This window comes from Metarhizium acridum (assembly GCF_019434415.1).
Source record: "Metarhizium acridum strain ARSEF 324 chromosome Unknown scaffold_141, whole genome shotgun sequence".
NCBI lineage: Eukaryota > Fungi > Ascomycota > Sordariomycetes > Hypocreales > Clavicipitaceae > Metarhizium > Metarhizium acridum.
Window position 1 is genome coordinate 1,218,588 of NW_027094020.1, and position 18,310 is coordinate 1,236,897.

An 18,310-nucleotide genomic window follows, 5' to 3' on the forward strand; every position below is an offset into this window, starting at 1 on the left:
TTGAACCATGCTCTCAAGCTCCGTGTCTGGTCTCAGCTGGTCAACGGGTGCCAAGCGTGCCTCAAGCTGCGTGGTAAATGGTACGACGTGGGCACTTGACTTGGCACTGGAGCATTTGTGTGCCGCCTGGACACCCGCTGGTCGGTCCCTCTGGTGCCAGTCCCAGGCACAGAGGCGCCGCCTACTAGAGCCAGCCAGCCTCACATCATGGAACCCGCACAGCCTCTTCTGTGCTTGTTTTAAAAACCCCCCACCAATTCGTCGTCCCCTTAAACCTCCCCGCGCCGGCAAGCACCAAGTTCTGCACACAGCGCATTTTGCAGGTGGCATGATCGTTGCATTTGCGGATTCATAACCTGCCACCTCCAGCTCGGGGAAGGGCTGACTCGTGGTTTGGCCATGTCCTGAGAGCATCAATCAATCAGCACGCCGCCGAAAACCGACCAGCCCCAAAGTGCTCAAGTCTTCAACCGTTGACTTTCTGCTTGTCTTTGGCAACGTCGGACGTACGTCGCAGTATCTTGACCCTGCTTACCTAACTTCAATTCCCCGTCCGCCACATCAACCACTTGACGATCAAACTCTTTATATCTGCCACTCGACGGAGAACCTGCTGCTCTCGCCGTCTTGTGGCATTTTGTGTGCGCCTTGCCTCTGAAGGCTAACCCCTCTAATCCCCGCACTCGCCATGGATGGCATTGTGGGCACCGCGCCGCCTGGCACCATGTATGTGCGAGCGTTATACGACTACGAGGCAGACGACAGAACAAGTTTGAGTTTCCACGAAGGCGATGTTATTCAGGTCATCACTCAACTGGAGAGTGGTTGGTGGGACGGTGTCATCAATGGGGTCCGCGGTTGGTTCCCAAGCAACTACTGCCAAATAGTTGCGAGCCCGGAGGACTTGCCAGAACACGGCCACAACGGCCCTACAGACCAGGTCGACGACGAACCGGACGAACCAGAGGGCTTCGACGAGAGCTTCGACCAAGATGACGATTCCGAGGCAGAAGATCCCGCAGGACTGCCGCTGGAAGGCACCGATTCTGGGGACAAATCAAGAGCCGACTTTTGGATCCCTCAGGCTACTCCCGACGGACGGCTCTTCTATTATAACATGATGACCGGCGATAGGAGTATGGAGCTACCTCTGGAGTCACCCTTGTCTTCAACCGAAACTGGTCCCAGGGATCGGGCCAACGTTAACATTCCAGACAAAACGAGACCTCCTCCCGAGATGATGGCGCGCGGGCTGACCCAAGACGAAGACGACGACTCGGCAACCTCTGCCTCCGAAGCCGAAGGCGAGTCCTTAATGTTCGCCTCTCGAGGCTATGTGGTATGGATCCATGGAGCACATGTTGACGTACATTCTATACCCCACTGCGCATCTGGTCACTAATCGTCAGATAGGGGAGAGATCGAGCTTCCACGAGCGGCGTCTTGTCACCTTCTACCTCTATGGACTCAATAAACGGTGCATCTCCAAACCGACGGAAAAGAAGCGATGTGCACCCCAACGGCAAGCAGGGCTCTTTACAGCCCCCGAATATGGCCTCGGCCACTTCCTTTACCAGCACAACGTACAATCTGCCAACAACTGCAACTGTTCCGCGTTCCTTTTTTGACGACGGGTCTACACCCCCTTTAACGTGGAGCCTGCTAGTTTCCAACATGAAACGTGCAATCGACCGATATCGCGAGGCAATTACGAGAAATTGCCGATCAGAATATGTTGCTAGAGCTGAAGATATCTCGGATCATTTGCGACTTCTGCTCGCGGCCGGCTCTGGTACAACAGACAATCACTCTGGGCAGCCGTCCATCATTTCGACCAATAAGGCGCTGTATCCTCATTTCCGAGACATGATGTCAAAGTTCTCGAAGCTTGTCATTTCGTCACACATTGCTGCTGCCGATTGGCCCAACGCCGAGTCTGTACAAAAGTGCCTACAAGAAGCAGATGGGGTTCTCCTTGGAGTCTTCAGTTATGTTGAGGTAGCTCGACAACAACGTGGGGAAGAAATACCCCGTCTGTTCCCTGGCTTCGTGATTGGCAGTACCGTTGGAGGTAGTTGGCAGAACAATGGTTTGGGGCCAAGAGATCCCATCACAGCCAATTTCCTGGAAGATGAAGAGGGCCTGGTGGAGCCATCGGCAATTCTGAACAGCAAACTCCTCGAAAGATTAGACGAACAGAAACGCATATTGGTATCGAGCATTCGCGAGTTGGACAAGAGTCTGATCACTCCCGAAAAGATTGTAACGTCCCTTCGTCATGAGACTGTGGGCAATAATGTATGCTCTGCAGGCGGCAAGGTTGTCGAAACCTTCAAAATGTGGATCGCCATGATTGAATCTATTGATCTTTCTTCGCTGGGAAGTAGCTTTCAAACTCCCCAGCTGGGCGATTTTGGTGTCAATAAACAAAGCCTATACGACAATATTTCGGACTTGATTCTTGGCTGCCAGGCAGTTGCCGGACCGTTGGCAGATGAGTGGAACGAAGTGCGGGGCGAGTCTCTTGAAAACCGTCTAGAATATGTGCGCCAGTGTGCTAGAGCATTGGAGACGAATTCATCTCACATTGGGTTTTCTTTGCAACTTCTCTCAGAGCAAGTTCAGGTAAACCCGCAGCTTCCACAGCATGCCGAGTCTCGTACACGAGAAGACTCGGTCCCACGAGCAACGTTGCAACGGGGCGGAACTTTGCCATATGAACGATCACATCAGCGGTCGGAGTCGAGATCTGCCCCTGGCCGGCCGTCCCTGTTGTCGGCACAATCCTTAAGTGAAGGCGACCCCCCAGCTGGCAATTTCAGAAAAGGAGACTACTCCAAAGTCAAGAAGATATTTGGGGAGGATCCGTCGCCGCAAACTGGTATGCAGGCCAACGATGATACCCCCGACTTCTTACGGCTTGATTACGAAAACGATGTGTCATGGGATACCAAGACTGCGTCGCCCACGGTAAAGGGAGGTTCTCTTCTTGCACTAGTTGAACAGCTCACCCGCCACGATAAGCTAGACTCGAGTTTTAACAACACATTTCTTCTCACCTATCGGTCCTTTACTTCAGCGCGAGAGCTGTTTGAGCTGTTAGTTAAACGGTTTGGCATACAGCCACCAGATGGTCTCAGCCAATCAGACTTCGAATCCTGGCGTGACAGGAAGCAAAAGCTGATTCGTTTTCGTGTTGTGAACATCCTCAAGAGCTGGTTTGATAGCTTTTGGATGGAGGAGCAGAACGATGAATCTAGACAGTTGATTCGCGACGTTTACACTTTTGCAAGAGACACCGTCAAATCTACAGAGACCCCAGGGTCAGGCCCTCTAATGGCTGTCTTGGACCAGCGACTGAGTGGTAAAGAAGCCGGTGCTCGTCGAATGATTCAAACATTGAACCAAAGCACGCCAACACCTATTGTTCCAAAGAATATGAAGAAACTGAAGTTTTTGGATATTGATGTCACGGAGTTTGCTCGCCAGCTCACCATTATTGAGTCGAGGCTTTATGGCAAGATCAAGGCTGCAGAATGCCTGAACAAGACCTGGCAAAAGAAGGTTGCGGAAGGTGAACCCGATCTGGCACCCAATGTAAAGGCATTGATTCTCCACTCCAATCAGATGACCAACTGGGTCGCGGAGATGATTCTTGCCCAGATGGATGTGAAGAAACGAGTTGTCGTGATCAAGCACTTTGTCGCCGTAGCAGATGTATGTTTCACCACGTTCTTTCCATACGTTTGCCTATTGTTTCTGGCCATTCCATCTCTTGCTAACCTGAAAACAGAAATGCCGGAGTCTTAACAATTTCTCTACCCTGACTTCCATCATTTCAGCCCTTGGAACAGCGCCGATTGCTCGACTAAAGCGGACTTGGGACCAAGTGCCCCAGCGAACACAAGGAGTCCTGGAGACTATGCGTCGGGTAATGGCTAGCACCAAGAATTTTGGCGAGTATCGTGAGGCTCTTCATGCAGCTAATCCGCCATGTATTCCTTTTTTTGGTATGTATAGAAATCAGACAAGGTTTTGGGTTCTCACTAATGCATTGATTAGGCGTCTATTTAACTGATCTCACTTTCATTGAGGATGGCATTCCCTCGATCATCAAGAAGACGAACTTGATCAATTTTGCAAAACGCGCAAAGACTGCAGAAGTAATCCGGGACATTCAGCAATACCAAAATGTGGGATACTCTCTGCAGCCTGTTCCCGAACTGCAAGATTACATATTAAGTAACATGCAAGCTGCCGGCGACGTACATGAAATGTACGACAAGAGCTTGCAAGTGGAACCAAGAGAGCGAGAAGACGAAAAAATTGTGAGGTACGTACGTTGCACAGCGGGCGCAGCCGCCATGGTATATGGCATTGAGATACTTTCTGGCGCAGCTTTTCAGAAAATGTCATCAGTCTCGCTCGCCTTGTATGCTTGGCAATATCTCGCCGCCATGACTTTTTCCCTTTCCAAAAGAAAGTTTTTTTTTTAAAGAAAATGAACATGTGGCTGACAATTCTATTTTTTACTACTATAGAGTCTTGGCTGAATCTGGGTTCCTTTAAGTCAAAAGGAGGTGAAATAATGAACCGAGTCAATGAACCGAATCTTTCAACCAACCCGCTCAACCAAGTTGAATGAAAAGAATTTAGCGCACGCCTCATCTATAACAGAAGAGTGCCATCACCACGCACATGAAACACTTCGCAGAGATACCAATCAAACGACGGAAGGGAGTTCTAGCAGAACTGTGGGCAGATGGCCCAGTCAATCGCAGATGTGCTAGCAGCCGAATCGTGTCACGACAGGGACAGCCAAGGCTCCGCGTCTACACTTGGTCTTCAGTTTCAGTTGACTCTGCTTCCCTCGTCGTGTTGATTTGCAACGTCGTGTGGATGACTGGGACGCGTGATCATCTTGGCATAGCTGCAAGAACTCCAACTAGTTTACTTGGTCAGCTTTCCCAAGGGACACGGCCAGCGCCTAAATGCTTGGCCTATCGTTGGCTAAATCTATATCGAGATGGATTGGGACAGCACTTTTTAGGACCGACAATGTCCCTGTTTACTTTATTCTGATGCTCCGGATTCATTGGCGAATGAGCTAATCAGATTTGAGTGCTATTTTCTATTGATGCAGTGCCATGGTTGGCGTTCCGTCGCTATGTTCTGACATCATGCTTATGTACAGACTGGAGTACTGCATATTTGGAGACATGAGGATCTTTTTTTTATAAAGGAAGTGGGGTTGAACTCTTGGTGAGACCAAGTTAGCTTGTATTTCGATTCTTGTCGGGTCGACTTGAGTATTGCTGGCAATGAATGCGGCCGATGTGTTCTGATGTGTTTAGATACGAGCAACGACTGTGGCGATAATGGCACACTAAAACAATGTACATGGGGTATTTGTAAACTTGTTCATACGATATTATTGCTTCCGTGGGTAGCGTGACATTGAACCATTACATGGTATGAGGTATGGATGTAGAACCGCACGATACTTGAAAGTTCGTTTGGTGAGCTATTAAAATGGAAATAAAGGGAAAAGAGGAAAAAACAAATTCTTCAGACAATGGCCAGTCGGCCGATTCCACGAAAGAGTAATAACCCAGATGAACACATGTTCCAGTTTGTATCAAACGGCGTCTCCCGCCCTACTCAAATAACTTTATGCAACATGGCTCCTATCAAGACTTGTGTATGTGCAGCTTGTCCTTGATCTTTTCTTTAAGGCTTGGCTTTCCATCCTTGCCGCCGCTACCAGATGAAGATGAGTCAGGCTTGGGATGGTCAACACCACCTTGGCGGTCGACTCCTTTCTCCTCCATGAGACCTAGGAACCGAAAACAATATTGTGTCAGCACGACATGGGTGGACTTCGGCGGTGCGGGAATTGTGAATTCTCAATTTCATAGGGCCTTCAATCTGCGTGACTCGACTGGGAATGGGAAACGCCTGTGTATGTGTGTGAACTGGACAAGACTTACGATCAGCCTCTCTCCCTGCGCCGGGGTTTGTCGCGTCAAAGTTTCCGCCGTCTGCAGCGAGACCCGTGGTCTTGACGTATTGTTCGCCCGTTCCTTTGCTTTCAGGGCTCTTGTCGTCTGCGTGGCCGGCGGTGGCGGCGTCGCCTTTTGCGGATGCAGACTCGAATCCGGTTTGGATATTGCCGGCGTCACCGCCGTTCTCTTTGGCAACGGCTGCGAGGGGCCTGGGGCCATCATCTGCCTGTAAGCTTTTCTCGTGGCCCTTTTGGACTGAATCGTCGTCGGGCTCGTGGGTGGTGCTCTCCGCAGATTCTCTTTTCGAACTGAGGGCTTCCGTTTGTTTCTTACTGTCTTGCGTCTCTTTCAAGGACTCCTCTTCTTCTGTGCCAAACTTGGAGTCTCTCCTCTCCTGGTCTCTGGGGTCTGTAATCCACATCAAATTAGGATGCCTTCGTTCGCCATTGCAACCTTTTATAAGTTGGTCGTGGGTCACTTACCCATATTGCCACCGTCGTATGGCTCGCCCTTTGATACGTCGCCTTGAACGCCGGAAACAGGCTCGTCATGTTCTGTGCCATCTCCCCATACAGCTTTCGCTGCAGTTTGTGCCATGTGGCTGATGGTCTCCATGGCGGCCTCGGGATCTGCGAACACTCTACGATCCAAGTTTTTTGGCACGTGAGAGTGTGTGGGAGAAAAATTGCTTTGGCTGTAAGAGCAAAGGATCGAGGTTGGACAGGTACTTGACACGGCGAAAGGGTATATCGGTTTGGAGGGTTGACAAATCGAGGGGGTTATTGTTGCTGGAGGACAATGGGTCAAGGATAGCCTTCGATAGCGGGCTATTTATGACAATTTACGGATTTACACTTTGTCACACAAACAAGGCGCTACAAATCATAACTAGAACCAGTAGCAGTGTTTTCTCTGACGTCGTAGCAGTACGAAAGGGAGATGCGATATGGTGTATCAGAGTCAGCAATAATTGGTCCAATTTAGTGGCAATCCTTGCCTCTCTCCCTTTGCCCCCAGACTGCAGCCGCCCATGAAGGCCCCTTTGGTGGGAACCTGGCGCAGTAAGCCGGATTTCACAATTTCCTTTTGGTCTTGTGCCGTAGCCGATTCATGATTAGTCGTCGTAGCCAATCGGGAGCGGCACGCTTCTGGAAGTGAGCCGACAAGGCCGAGGGGTGGTAGAGTCTTTGTGCCCGATTCTGAACAACTTTATGTCATTCCAGTCCCGTTGGAATCTGGTGGCAGCCACAAGGCGATCCGATGGAGCCTTGGTTATGACGATGTTGTCGATCGGTGTGGGATGGCGTGTTGGGTGTGCGTGAGACTCGGACATCGGAAAAATAGAAGCACTAGGCCTCGCTTGCATGGATGACGTATTGACGTCTTGCCAGCAATCGCATCGTCGGAACGGCGTCTGGGGCCGTGTGGCGGAGAACGGACTGGGTTTAGTGCCATTGGTTCCACCCGAGCAACAAGAAACATGAAGGCAGCAGCGACTACGTACGACGACGTTTAGCTCCCAAGAAAGATCTTCCCGAACCACGTGGTGTTCGAAACAGAGGATGACGTTGAGCCCTCTCTACTTCCAGGACAGGGTAAGGCAGAAAGAAGTTGGGCACAACCCTCCGAGTCTGTGTAGGGTGGCCGATTTCATGTCGACAAATTGAGACGCATAACATATGATATGCGTAACCCCAGAGTTTGAAGCGAATAGTATACGTACTTCAATATATGATAGCTCAGAATCGTCCATGCATGCAATCCAAGTAAAGGTCAAAGTGTATCGTCATTCACCTAGGCGACAACGCGGCCCCAACGTATGAACGCGAGGCTTGATCGCTGCTACAACTAAGTTAAATGGCACCTTTGATGGTAAAGAAGGTAGATTGTTCTAGATACCAATATGCCAAAGTAGCTCGCACTGAGGGAGAGGAATATATAACGTGTAGCAGGTCAAGTCGCTAGTGGGTGTGTGAGTCATAGTGTTGAGTGCAGCGACAATCCAAGCCACAGAGTAGCCAGCCTGGGTATGTAACTATACCTGGTTCACAAACTGCAATGAGGCTATGACTACCAGGTAGTTGGTTCTGAGGGTCTGCCTTGGGGAGGACGACCATCCCCCTAGCAAGAGTGACAGTGCTAACAATAGGCTGCTCGAGCCATATGATATTAGTCACCGCGAGCATTGTCCCTGGCAGAACGTCTCCCCTTACCTTACAAGATGGGCGAAGAGTAATATACTAGAGTACTATTCAATCTCTGTCGAACAGGCGAATGCTATTCTTGTGGAGCATAATGGTCGTTGAGAAATGTAAATAAAGTTAGCCGTTGACTCCGTGCTCGGATCGTAGTCAACTCACACCCTTTCTCCTTTCTCCTTGCTCAATCAAGCTCTGATACTTAGGTGTCGCCAAGTAGTATTACATATGTCGCCCATCTAACACGAGGTCCGTATTTTGCTACTCTAGACGACGATCAACCCCAAATTTAATCGCCCGATATTCATCATAGTATGGCCGCTTTTCGGATCGCAGGACGGATATACTTGGCTTGCCGGTTAACAGCGCGGTGTTCGGGAGGTGATCGCCTACCGACTAACCCACAAAATGACCATCGTCATTGTTCAGTGCCAACCGATATTTTCAGCCATATTGAGTTCAGCAGCGTGACTCGATTAGACTGACCGTCAATGACAAAAAGACGGAAGAGGGGCACTGAGTGAAGAGAGATTCGAAAACGAATAATGACGCTTGGCTGAGAGGGGAAAAGAGCAACGGCTGGCCAGTCAGTCAACTGGCTCCATGTCAACTGGATCCCCCCCAACTGGCTGGTCCCTCCCTGCTGCCACGCGCTTTGCCCCAACATTTGAACCGTACAGTTCAACTGGCTGCCTGCTCGTGGTCTCAAGTCTGCAAATCACTGGTGCGTATTCTGACATGGACCCTCGGACTTGGGGACGTGGACATGGACGCCCGCCATCGTCCACCCCGACATCCAGACCTCGAGTCGGACTGTGTCAATCCGAGGTCCGTACTCCGTACTCCGTACACGCGGCAACATCTCACTCAGCCCTGTGACCATGGATCGAAGCGCAGAGTCATGGCTTGCTCGCAGCTCACACTACGCACATATTGGCCTCTGCACTTCTGCGGTTATCGAATCGTCCTCCAAGCAACCGCGCAGCCGTTATCGCCTGAAAAGTCGAAAGCCTTCCAAGCACCCCTTGACTATATGTAGAGTATGCGATTCTTGGGCCTTGTTTTACCTGTCCTCAACCTCTGCCTCGCAGCCCGCAAAAGCCCCCTACCGCCTCTCCATGTTAAACCTTCGGGAGAGCGAACATGGACTGCAGTTAGTCATGGTCAACGACCGCAACAACATATCCTGAACCCTCCCCCGTGTACGGGCCACCTTCTTTTACAGCTATGAACAAACCAAAAGTGCTTACACTCAACTAACCTTTGACCTGCCCAGTGGTTTCTGTGGAAGAACACGACATCAAGTTTCCGCATCGCCCGTTCCGGCCCGTCTCTGGCTTCATTGCCCTTGGCGACTCCTACTCAGCGGGTATAGGCACCGGGTTCAACGGAACAGAAAACGACTGCCGCCAAGGTCTGCATGCTTATCCGGTTCTGGTCCATAGAGATCTCAGCCGCGCCCGCGGGCATCATGGTAATGCACCGGAGATGCAGTTTCTTTCCTGTACGGGCTCCACAATCGGCGACATGCTCGCGGGGTCCGACCATAGTCAGATCGATGGCCTAGATGCTACGGCGGATGCAGACTTTGCGCTCCTGTCCATTGGTGGCAATGATCTTGGCTTCTTCGACATCATGAATAGCTGCATCTTTCGCTTTTACAGCTTTTACTCAGGAACCTGCGAAGATGCTTTACGCAATTCCGAAGAAGCCCTTAACGGCCCCGAGTTTGAACATTACCTTCGTTTGGCCATTATGGAAATCCTCGACCGTGTACAGTGGGAGAAGAGGCCCTGGTTTACCATTACGGTCTCGGGGTACGCTCGCTTCTTCAACGAGGATACCGAAGATTGCGACGAACGATCCTTTGGAGTGTGGTGGCGTGGGCCCAATTGAAACGCGAACTTCGCCGCAGGATGAACAAGATGGTTCTTTCAGTAAACGACAAGATTAACCGCTCAATTTCTGCTATTAACGCCGACTTCATAGAGCCCAGGGTCGTGTTTGTGGACTACGACGATGCTCTCGAAGGCCATCGTTTCTGCGAACCCAACGTCACTGAACCAGATTATTCCAGAAATGAAACATGGTTTTTTCTTGTCGGAGGCAAAGACAACCACCATGGCTTCCAAAGTCAGATGACAGGATCCGACCATAGCGAACTACTTCCCCGGAGCTCACCACTGATAAATCCAGATACTTGTTTTGACCCTGCTCAGAAATCAGGCGATTGGGGTGAGTTGGCGTTGTGCTTGATGGTCAAAGCTGCGAGAGAAGATCCTTCCCTTCGAACTAGCCAAGGAGAAATTATCACTCAAAACTCCATGTGGTATGTGCCTACATATTATGGCAAAACATTTCATCCTGTAAGTACTGCAAATACCCCTCATGGCGTTGATCTAGCAATTTGCAATGGCTTATCCTATCTTCTATTTATACTTGAGCTGACACTGATTTTCGCCATGAACAGCGGACATTGGGACACATGGCAATTCGTAACCGCATATACAGGCTCTGGAGCAGAATGAGCTCAGACACTTAGATGGAGGTCTGGCTTGAATTTTGTTCTGGTTTTTGCATAGCTGACTTTCAACGAAGCTTCTCATGCCACCAAATTGCATATTAGATAAGAACGGGAAGATATACAAGGAAATGAAATGAAATGAAATGATGTGAAACGAGAGAAAGCCATCCAAGGGCATGACTTGTATAACGTACTTGAATACTCAATTATTGAAATACTTATACAAAATTGCTTCGCGTGTTGGACAAGTAGGTCAGGTTTCGTGCTCCCTACAGAACTCACGTCAAGTGTAATGTGGAACCTGGTATTTGGGTGCTTCCACGCACGCTGTGAACGAGTGGACGTCGGGTGGGTCATCGAATCCGGGGTTAGCATCGAGTTTCGGACTATTAATTTCCCTCTTCCGGGCAGCGATCCGCGCTACATGTTGGGTTGGACTACCAGGTGCCCATGCGTTGCCCGATCGCTGCGTCGTACGTCGTGCGTGGTGCATTCCATGACCATTATATTTCTTTGTATCATTCGTAAGGCGTTGCGCCGTGGATGATAGAGTCGCAAATTCCTTGGGTGAAGTCACCAATATACCAGCAGTATTAAGCAGCTGCTTGGTTACGAGAAGGGCAAACCGTCATGGCGCCCGACGCCGAACCTCGCAAAGGCAAGCCAGGCTCGCGTTCCAGATAGTCCAAATAGCAGCTAACTCAGATTTTCAGGTGATGACCCAATCAACAAAGTCGTTTTGAAGAAGGAAAGCAAATCAGGCACCATAAAGCTGAAGAAGCCGCCCCCAAAGCACAACAAGCCAGGAAACTGGAGGGACGGTAGTGTTGTCGAAGGTACGTTAACCGCACACCTACGGTAACTTTGAGCTGCCTCTCATGTGACTTTATTAGATGAGAAAAAGAAAGCTGTGAGCTCCCCCTCGACGTCCGTGGCCTCTCCTGGCCCAGTCGTGAACCAACTAGACGACACTGCTCGAGAGACCTTTGCGACAGGACGACCTCTGGAGGATAGTCCAGATCTCCAGCAATGCAAGCACTGCAAGAAAAGTATTTTAAAGACTGCAGCCAAGGCACATATTGCGCAATGTTTGAAGCTGAAAAAGGAGAAGGCGCAGAGGAAGAAGGAAGCGCGAGAAGCGCGAGAGAGAGCTAAGGAGGCAGCCAGGGAGGAAGAGGCTCGAAAGGCTGATGAAGAGAATGGAGATGATGACAGTGACGACGACGATAAAAAAGTAAATGTAGCGGGTAAGAAAGCAGGCAAGAAGCCCGAGGACGAGAAGAAGGGCAGCAAAAAACGGAAAGCCGACGGCGAGCCAGACAAAGGACCCAAGGCGAAAAAGAAGAAGGACGAGCCTAAAGCCAAGGTTCCAAAGCCTAAAGGTACGAACAGAATCAATCTGTGCTGTGGGACGATGAGTATAATCTGGTTGGCTAACGAGGAATATCAGGGCCGGTTGATGTTGAAAGGCAGTGTGGTGTCATACTGCCCAACGGGCAACCATGCGCTCGATCGCTTACATGCAAGAGCCACTCCATGGGGGCAAAACGTGCTGTTGCAGGCCGTTCTCTTCCGTACGATATGCTTTTGGCAGCATACCAGAAGAAAAATCAAGCAAAACAACAAAGTGAGCTTTTTGACCCCTCTAGAGACCCGGTGCATTCGCGCCCCTTCACTTATCATGTCAACTGCTAACCACGTTTTTACCGCTCCCTTGCAGAGGCTGCTCTTGATGCGAACGCTCCCGTTGAGGACGAGGATGACGCGAACAACGGTCCTGTTGACTCTGATGAGGAAACCGGAGCCGTAATGAGCGCCTTATCCCACTGGCATCCCCAACCGCTTATTCCACAACCTGTTTTCACTCCAATCAAACGACAGTATCAGCTCTCCAGACTTCATGAACAATTGCAGCTGGCAACGAATGGAGGTCGTACCAACATTTTTCATGTGGTAGGATACGGCGCTCAAAAACTCCCGGAAGGACACCCCGGACTTATTGAAGGGGAAGATGCACCAGGCGAGCCAGACATTGGAGCCCTAGGCTTTCCTGCTTCTGCCCGATCATCGAACTTTGGTGCCGCAACCGTGTCACAGAGACGATCATCAGTAACAAGCCGCGGCTGAAATACGTCGGCCGTGTTCTTCGTCCCGGAGAATCCTGAGCAGGCCTTGTGCTCTTATCCTTGGACTTGACTTGACTACGTTGGTTACGACGATGGCTTTTTTTTTATATTTAGATGTGCGGATGAATTTACCTTGGCATAAGTTTGGGAAGCGGAAGTACGGACCTGGAAGGATTCTCTTTCCTTTTGTGCGTTACTCTTTTCAATGGGCAAGTTTGGAGTGGCGCCGCTTCTTTCGGTTTTACTTTTGTTTTAGATACCAACGGGTTCGGCGTTTTGGCATGGAAGCGTAATGATTTCACGACTGGGAATTGGATGTTTGACTTGTTTCCCAGACAACGGTATGGACATCGACAGAATACAAACGGATATCAGCATACAGGGGCTATTTTGGCTTGGCGGGGTCTTTGGCGATGGCTTTGTAGTTATAACGCATGATATCGTGCAAGCATTGCATTAGAAACTTGAATTCATCACGCGTGGCTGATCACGCAACATTGTTGAGACGTTGTGCGGGGTGATATTCGTATTCAGGTGATAGGCGACTGTTAGGTAGCCGTGTCTGTGTCGTCCAAGCTTAGCCGAGGCCATCATGCGTGTGAAAACTGATTGGAGTTGCCGTGATCATTTTGGTTAAGCACCGCCAAGGAGTACGTACCCGAGTATATGACGTCAATTGTCCAGACAAAACGTCGGCTCAGCTTCTTTTGCACACGACATCATCTGACAGGAAGTGCTTTCAACCTCGGTTCTCATATTATTCTAAGTCAACAAGATCCTGTTCAGAAAAAAAAAGGTTTGTTTGCAACATAATCTTTGCATCACTTCCGCCTTAGAGTGCAACCGACACACCCAACGCATTGATTTGCAGCCATCTACCCGCTTACAAGCTGCAGCTTGCAAACAGCCGCCTACTTGACCATTCCCATCTGCCGCCCTGCTTGAGCCAGAATATGTCGTCTACCGCGGCACTCGACGCCTTGGGCCACGCTATATCTGGCTCAATAGGCACTGGCGTCTCGACTGCCGCTGTTTTCCCCCTTGACCTCGTCACAACGCGATTAAAAGCGCAACGCCAGATGAAGAGCTCAGAGCACTATGATGGAGTAATTGACGGCCTAAAGGTCATTGCTTCACATGAAGGCGGCATCGCAGCCCTCTACAACGGGTTGGGGCTGGACATTGGTAAATCCTTGGTGGATAGCTTTCTCTTCTTTGGCTTCTATACCTATTTGCGCCAACAAATTCGCCATCCGCGTGTAATACAAGAGCTCGCTATGGGGGCGCTCGCCGGTACCTGCTCCAGAGCAATTACGACTCCCATCTCAAACGTAGTCACTCGTATGCAGATGCAGCCAGATACAGAGTCATTGAGCAAGGCATTGGCCGACATCAAGAAAGAGAGTGGTATCTCCGGCTTGTGGTCTGGTTATTCTGCCACTCTGGTCCTCACCATGAACCCCAGCATTACATTCTTTATCAATCGCCGGCTTGCGAAGCGTATTATCCCTGCCTTGGAAGAGGAAGATGTGCCGGTTGCGTGGATTGCCTTTCTCCTGGCGGCAATCAGCAAATCAACTGCTACCATTCTAACCTATCCATTTCAAACGGGACGAACTCGACTGCAGATGCCGACTGGCTTGGATTCTGAAGACTCAACGAATTGCGAAAAAGGGCTAGAGACAAAGTCGCCAGGTCAAAACACAAAATCCCTCATCTCTCGAATCCGCGGCGCGCTCGATAGAACAGTATTTGGTGTCATACTCCGAATTATCACCAAGGAGGGTTTGCGTGCACTCTATGACGGACTCCAGGGAGAACTGTTGAAAGGCTTCCTGAGCCATGGCTTGACAATGGTGACAAAAGGACTCATACATCGCCTTATCATCCGGTTGTGGATTCTTTCACATCCACAGCTGCGCAAACGGCTACCATGAAATTAAGGAGTCCAGCGTGGTATCTGATAAATGCCATCGACGCCAAATCCATCTTGTAGCGAAAGCCCCTTGGCCGACGTACAGTCTGTATATGCTGCTTCCTGAGAATCAACACTGAAATGCAACGCCAGATCGCTCCACGGTGTTGGAGCCTCGAGCGGAAAACCCTGTGCCCTCCGACTTCAACAAGACCAAGCCAGCTGGCAATTTGCCCGTTGATGGCTCATGCTTTGCAGACTTGCCGACTATAGGGGTCTCACATACATAGCACATGAGCCGTACTTCTTGTGCGGAAACTTCCTTGCTTGCGGGTATTAGAAACTTCTTGACGCAGCTTAGGCACAAAACATGGCCACATTGCTGAGCCATGACTGGGCTTGAGGAGTTGGATAGCGTTTTGAGACATGAGGGGCATGTCCATGGACCGCCCTTTGTGGACTGATCTCTGCCTTCTTGAAACTGGATAGTGACTAGCTTTTGCATTGAGATGGCGTGGGGATTGTCTTCCGTGGATGCAGGACATGTTGGTGTGGTCCTGGTTGCCTTGTTTTCTGCAGGGAGCTTACTATCTTGGACGTCTGGCGTGAGGGACGGTGTCCAGAATGAAGGAAGTGATGGTTTGGCGGCCTGTGTACAAAGAAAAAAAGAGAAAAAAAAAGGTCAACTGTTGTCCATATAGAAAAAAAAGGGGGGATAGCATGTCATATGGGAATAAACAATTACCCGTTCATCTTCAATAGCTTTCCTAGCTTTTGCCTTGTCTTCTTTGGCTATGCGAATCAACTCATCTTCATCAAGGGTGAACTTGCGCTTGGCACCGGCACGGGAGGATTGTGCTTCGTGATCCCACGAGTTGTCTTGATTCGAAAGAATGCCTCCCTTGTTCGAGCCAGTCAGTCCAGCCTGGGTCAGCTCAAAATTAAGGACGGCCCTTTTCTGATCCTCATCATCGTCGGCGGCCTTTGCACGAAGCGCCTCGTGCTGGGCCTCACGACGGGCTTTCTCGGCCCTCTTGAGCTCCTTCTTCTGTGCCAATAGATTGGCCAAGGCGCACTCGCGGCAAAAAATGTCACCTAGTCGGCAGGCAACTGGGTCACGAGCAACCTCTAAGCAAAGGCCACAAGATCCGAAGGGGAGAAAGGAATCGCGATTCAGGCGAGCGGAACTGGAGGACCAATTGGCCTTGGCGAGAGCTCGCTCGTGCGAAGTAAAGACGGCACGAGAGGTGTTTCGTTTACCTGGAGCAATCAGCTTTCATCAGATTGTGTGCCATGGAATGCAACGTGTATGGGAGCGCATATCCAGGTCGCCTTACTGTGTGACATGTTGGGAAGCGTGAAGGATGCTTCCAAGGAGCAAAGTACCAGGACGTCTGGGTGCACAAACTCACTGCAACAGGTGGTCGAGCAGGCTACCAGTAGCAACAATGATGTGAATAAGCTGAGTTCTAGGTACGTAGTAGTGGCTTATGAACGGGCAGATCAATGCACTAGATTTGCTAAAGGATCGACTGGTTTGGAGTTTTCTGAATATTGCAAAGCAGCAGTCAGGAACTACGGTGCACTGGTCTTGTGTCATGTGGTCCGCTGAGTTTCCAGAGTCTGCGCGAGTGCTGTAGTTGACGTGTTGTAAGCTGATCAGTGGCCGGTTGACATCTGCACCAGACTTTTCTTCCACTGGACCACTGGTGGCAGGCGCGCCGCCTAGGCGCATCCCTGCAGCTTTTGTGCTGCAACTTCGGAATGGGTCTGGTCCATATCAGCTTCTGACGCTTCAGCAAAGCTGGTTGGTGCTGGAGTGCTGGGGTACCTACCTAGTACCCAAGGACTCAGGGACCCAGTCAAGCCAGATATCCAGGTACTTGGTAGTAGCTCCCTCTCTCCAGATGTCCTCGAGTCAATATTGAAATTTCATCGTCGCCGGCCAATTATGCCAGCTTGGAGAAGTTGAACCCTCCCAACCACCTAAGTGCCTAGTAGATATCTACTCACGTACGGAGTACGGCTTTTTTTTCCTTTGTAGAGAACCGAAATCACGACGAGGGGAGATAGTTTCGTAACAGCACCGGTTCTCCATGAGCTGTAGCCCGCAAGGCAACGCGTGAGCCGAATAATGATTATTTTTTAAGTCCCTTTTCACCAACCTCATCGAAGCACCACCGAATTATATCATGTCTAGCCCGGCCCCGGCCACGCGTAACAGCCTGCCATGGCGACTTGGTTCGATGGCTATCATGGGCACTGTGGGTGTTTTGTCTCGGGGCTTCTTATACGGACTCAACAATGTCGAGGTGATTGGGCTGGGCCATTTGCTTGAAACCCTCGACCGTCGACGGACACAAGGTCGGGAGCGAGGTCTCTTGACAGTATGCAATCATGTGGCTGTGTAAGTTAGAAGCACTCGAGTGTACTCAGTCTCGGCATTGCGTTGTTTTCTCGTGGCATACAACCCCCCTATTCATATACCGCTTAATCGATCCTATGCATCTTTCATCCGCTAACGCAAGAGGGAATGCAGTCTCGATGACCCTCTAATGTGGGGGATTTTGCCTTTGCGTTATACCGTCAACCCCGAAAATCTACGTTGGGGGCTCGGTGCACATGACATATGCTTCAAAAACAAGTCAGTTGATCCCGGCGTGTACTAACTCTTAGTGGTGGTTGGTGTTTTATTCTGCATACCAGCTTTTTTTTGTGAAATTGAACCTCTTGTTGACGCCGAAGATTTCTGTCAGGCTCTCCTCAACCTTTTTCAGCCTTGGTCAAGTTCTACCTACCCATCGACTCTGGCACTCACCACTCGGTGGCTTGTTCCAACCTACAATGACCCAGGCAATCGGCCTCCTATCAGGCCCCGGCCAATCAAGCTCCTTCAAAGATCTATCTTTCTCGACGGACGGGAAGGACTCTTTTCCTTCACCGGCGGCATACTCTGCAAATCGTAATTCGTGGGTTCACGTATTCCCAGAAGCCTGTTGCCACCAGAGTCATGAGAGCACTTTACGTTATTTCAAATGGGGCATATCGCGGCTCATCCTCGAAAGTGACCCGCCTCCAGAGTTTATCCCAATGTTCATTCATGGCACACAAGATATTATGCCAGAAGATAGGGGTTTCCCAAGGTTCCTGCCTCGCATTGGCAACAAGATACGTGTCGTCATCGGGAAACCAGCCAATGTTGATACTGTCTTTGGGCGCGAACGAGAAAAATGGAAACAGCTCGTGGAGAAGGGTGATCACGAGTTTCTCACCCACGGCCACGAGGCTGTTCAGTTGAGAATTCAGGTCGCAAAGTCGGTACGGGACGAAGTTGCGAAACTCCGAGAAAGCATAGGCTTGCCGCCTGAGCAAGATGAAACTGCCGCTTTGGCTGACACTTGGTCCAAGGAACCGAACAAACGAAAGTTCAAAAGCCCAGTCGATGGCAGTCTGGTAAATAGAGTCTAAAAAGCATCCTCTAGATTTGAAATATCTAGAAGCGTGTTCAACAACGATTGATGCACTTGAAATGTACGAGTAGC

At 50.2% G+C, this 18,310-nt stretch overlaps 8 protein-coding genes across 9 annotated transcripts; 6 read left to right on the forward strand and 2 right to left on the reverse strand.

Moving 5' to 3' along the window:
- The first annotated feature begins 251 nt into the window (after window positions 1–251).
- On the forward strand, window positions 252–5,406 carry CDC25 (cell division cycle- protein). Of its 2 annotated transcripts, XM_066119519.1 has the most exons (5): window positions 252–1,339; window positions 1,414–3,717; window positions 3,794–4,010; window positions 4,063–4,333; window positions 4,542–5,406. In XM_066119519.1, the coding sequence occupies exons 1-5, from the start codon at window positions 689–691 to the stop codon at window positions 4,567–4,569; spliced, it is 3,471 nt and encodes a 1,156-aa protein (XP_065975314.1). In that variant the 5' UTR covers window positions 252–688; the 3' UTR covers window positions 4,570–5,406. The 2 variants fall into 2 exon arrangements, with proteins under 2 accessions (XP_065975314.1, XP_065975315.1); XM_066119520.1 differs by having other exon boundaries at window positions 252–3,717.
- A 284-nt stretch (window positions 5,407–5,690) lies between these two features.
- Window positions 5,691–6,620, reverse strand: J3458_009023 (uncharacterized protein; the record flags this gene model as incomplete). Its single annotated transcript, XM_007814637.1, has 3 exons — window positions 5,691–5,836; window positions 5,991–6,413; window positions 6,488–6,620. The coding sequence occupies 3 exons, from the start codon at window positions 6,618–6,620 to the stop codon at window positions 5,691–5,693; spliced, it is 702 nt and encodes a 233-aa protein (XP_007812828.1).
- A 2,726-nt stretch (window positions 6,621–9,346) lies between these two features.
- sgf73_1 (SAGA complex subunit Sgf73) lies at window positions 9,347–10,099 on the forward strand (the record flags this gene model as incomplete). Its single annotated transcript, XM_066119521.1, has 2 exons — window positions 9,347–9,356; window positions 9,480–10,099. The coding sequence occupies 2 exons, from the start codon at window positions 9,347–9,349 to the stop codon at window positions 10,097–10,099; spliced, it is 630 nt and encodes a 209-aa protein (XP_065975316.1).
- A 20-nt stretch (window positions 10,100–10,119) lies between these two features.
- On the forward strand, window positions 10,120–10,745 carry sgf73_2 (SAGA complex subunit Sgf73; the record flags this gene model as incomplete). The annotated part of the gene is made up of 2 exons (XM_066119522.1): window positions 10,120–10,569; window positions 10,674–10,745. 2 exons carry the CDS (start codon window positions 10,120–10,122, stop codon window positions 10,743–10,745), a joined length of 522 nt encoding a protein of 173 aa, XP_065975317.1.
- Window positions 10,746–11,357: 612 nt separating this feature from the next.
- On the forward strand, window positions 11,358–12,854 carry sgf73_3 (SAGA complex subunit Sgf73; the record flags this gene model as incomplete). The annotated part of the gene is made up of 5 exons (XM_066119523.1): window positions 11,358–11,400; window positions 11,441–11,563; window positions 11,621–12,109; window positions 12,178–12,354; window positions 12,448–12,854. 5 exons carry the CDS (start codon window positions 11,358–11,360, stop codon window positions 12,852–12,854), a joined length of 1,239 nt encoding a protein of 412 aa, XP_065975318.1.
- Window positions 12,855–13,565: 711 nt separating this feature from the next.
- J3458_009027 (uncharacterized protein) lies at window positions 13,566–15,526 on the forward strand. The gene has a single exon (XM_007814635.2). It carries the CDS (start codon window positions 13,807–13,809, stop codon window positions 14,788–14,790), a length of 984 nt encoding a protein of 327 aa, XP_007812826.1. The 5' UTR covers window positions 13,566–13,806; the 3' UTR covers window positions 14,791–15,526.
- On the reverse strand, window positions 14,899–16,396 carry J3458_009028 (uncharacterized protein; the record flags this gene model as incomplete). The annotated part of the gene is made up of 3 exons (XM_007814634.2): window positions 16,106–16,396; window positions 15,514–16,028; window positions 14,899–15,417 (listed from the first exon to the last, which is right to left on the reverse strand). The coding sequence occupies exons 1-3, from the start codon at window positions 16,113–16,115 to the stop codon at window positions 14,899–14,901; spliced, it is 1,044 nt and encodes a 347-aa protein (XP_007812825.2). The 5' UTR covers window positions 16,116–16,396.
- Window positions 16,397–16,960: 564 nt separating this feature from the next.
- Window positions 16,961–18,236, forward strand: TAZ1 (Lyso-phosphatidylcholine acyltransferase; the record flags this gene model as incomplete). Its single annotated transcript, XM_007814633.2, has 3 exons — window positions 16,961–17,175; window positions 17,308–17,412; window positions 17,525–18,236. 3 exons carry the CDS (start codon window positions 16,961–16,963, stop codon window positions 18,234–18,236), a joined length of 1,032 nt encoding a protein of 343 aa, XP_007812824.2.
- Between the last annotated feature and the right edge of the window lie 74 nt (window positions 18,237–18,310).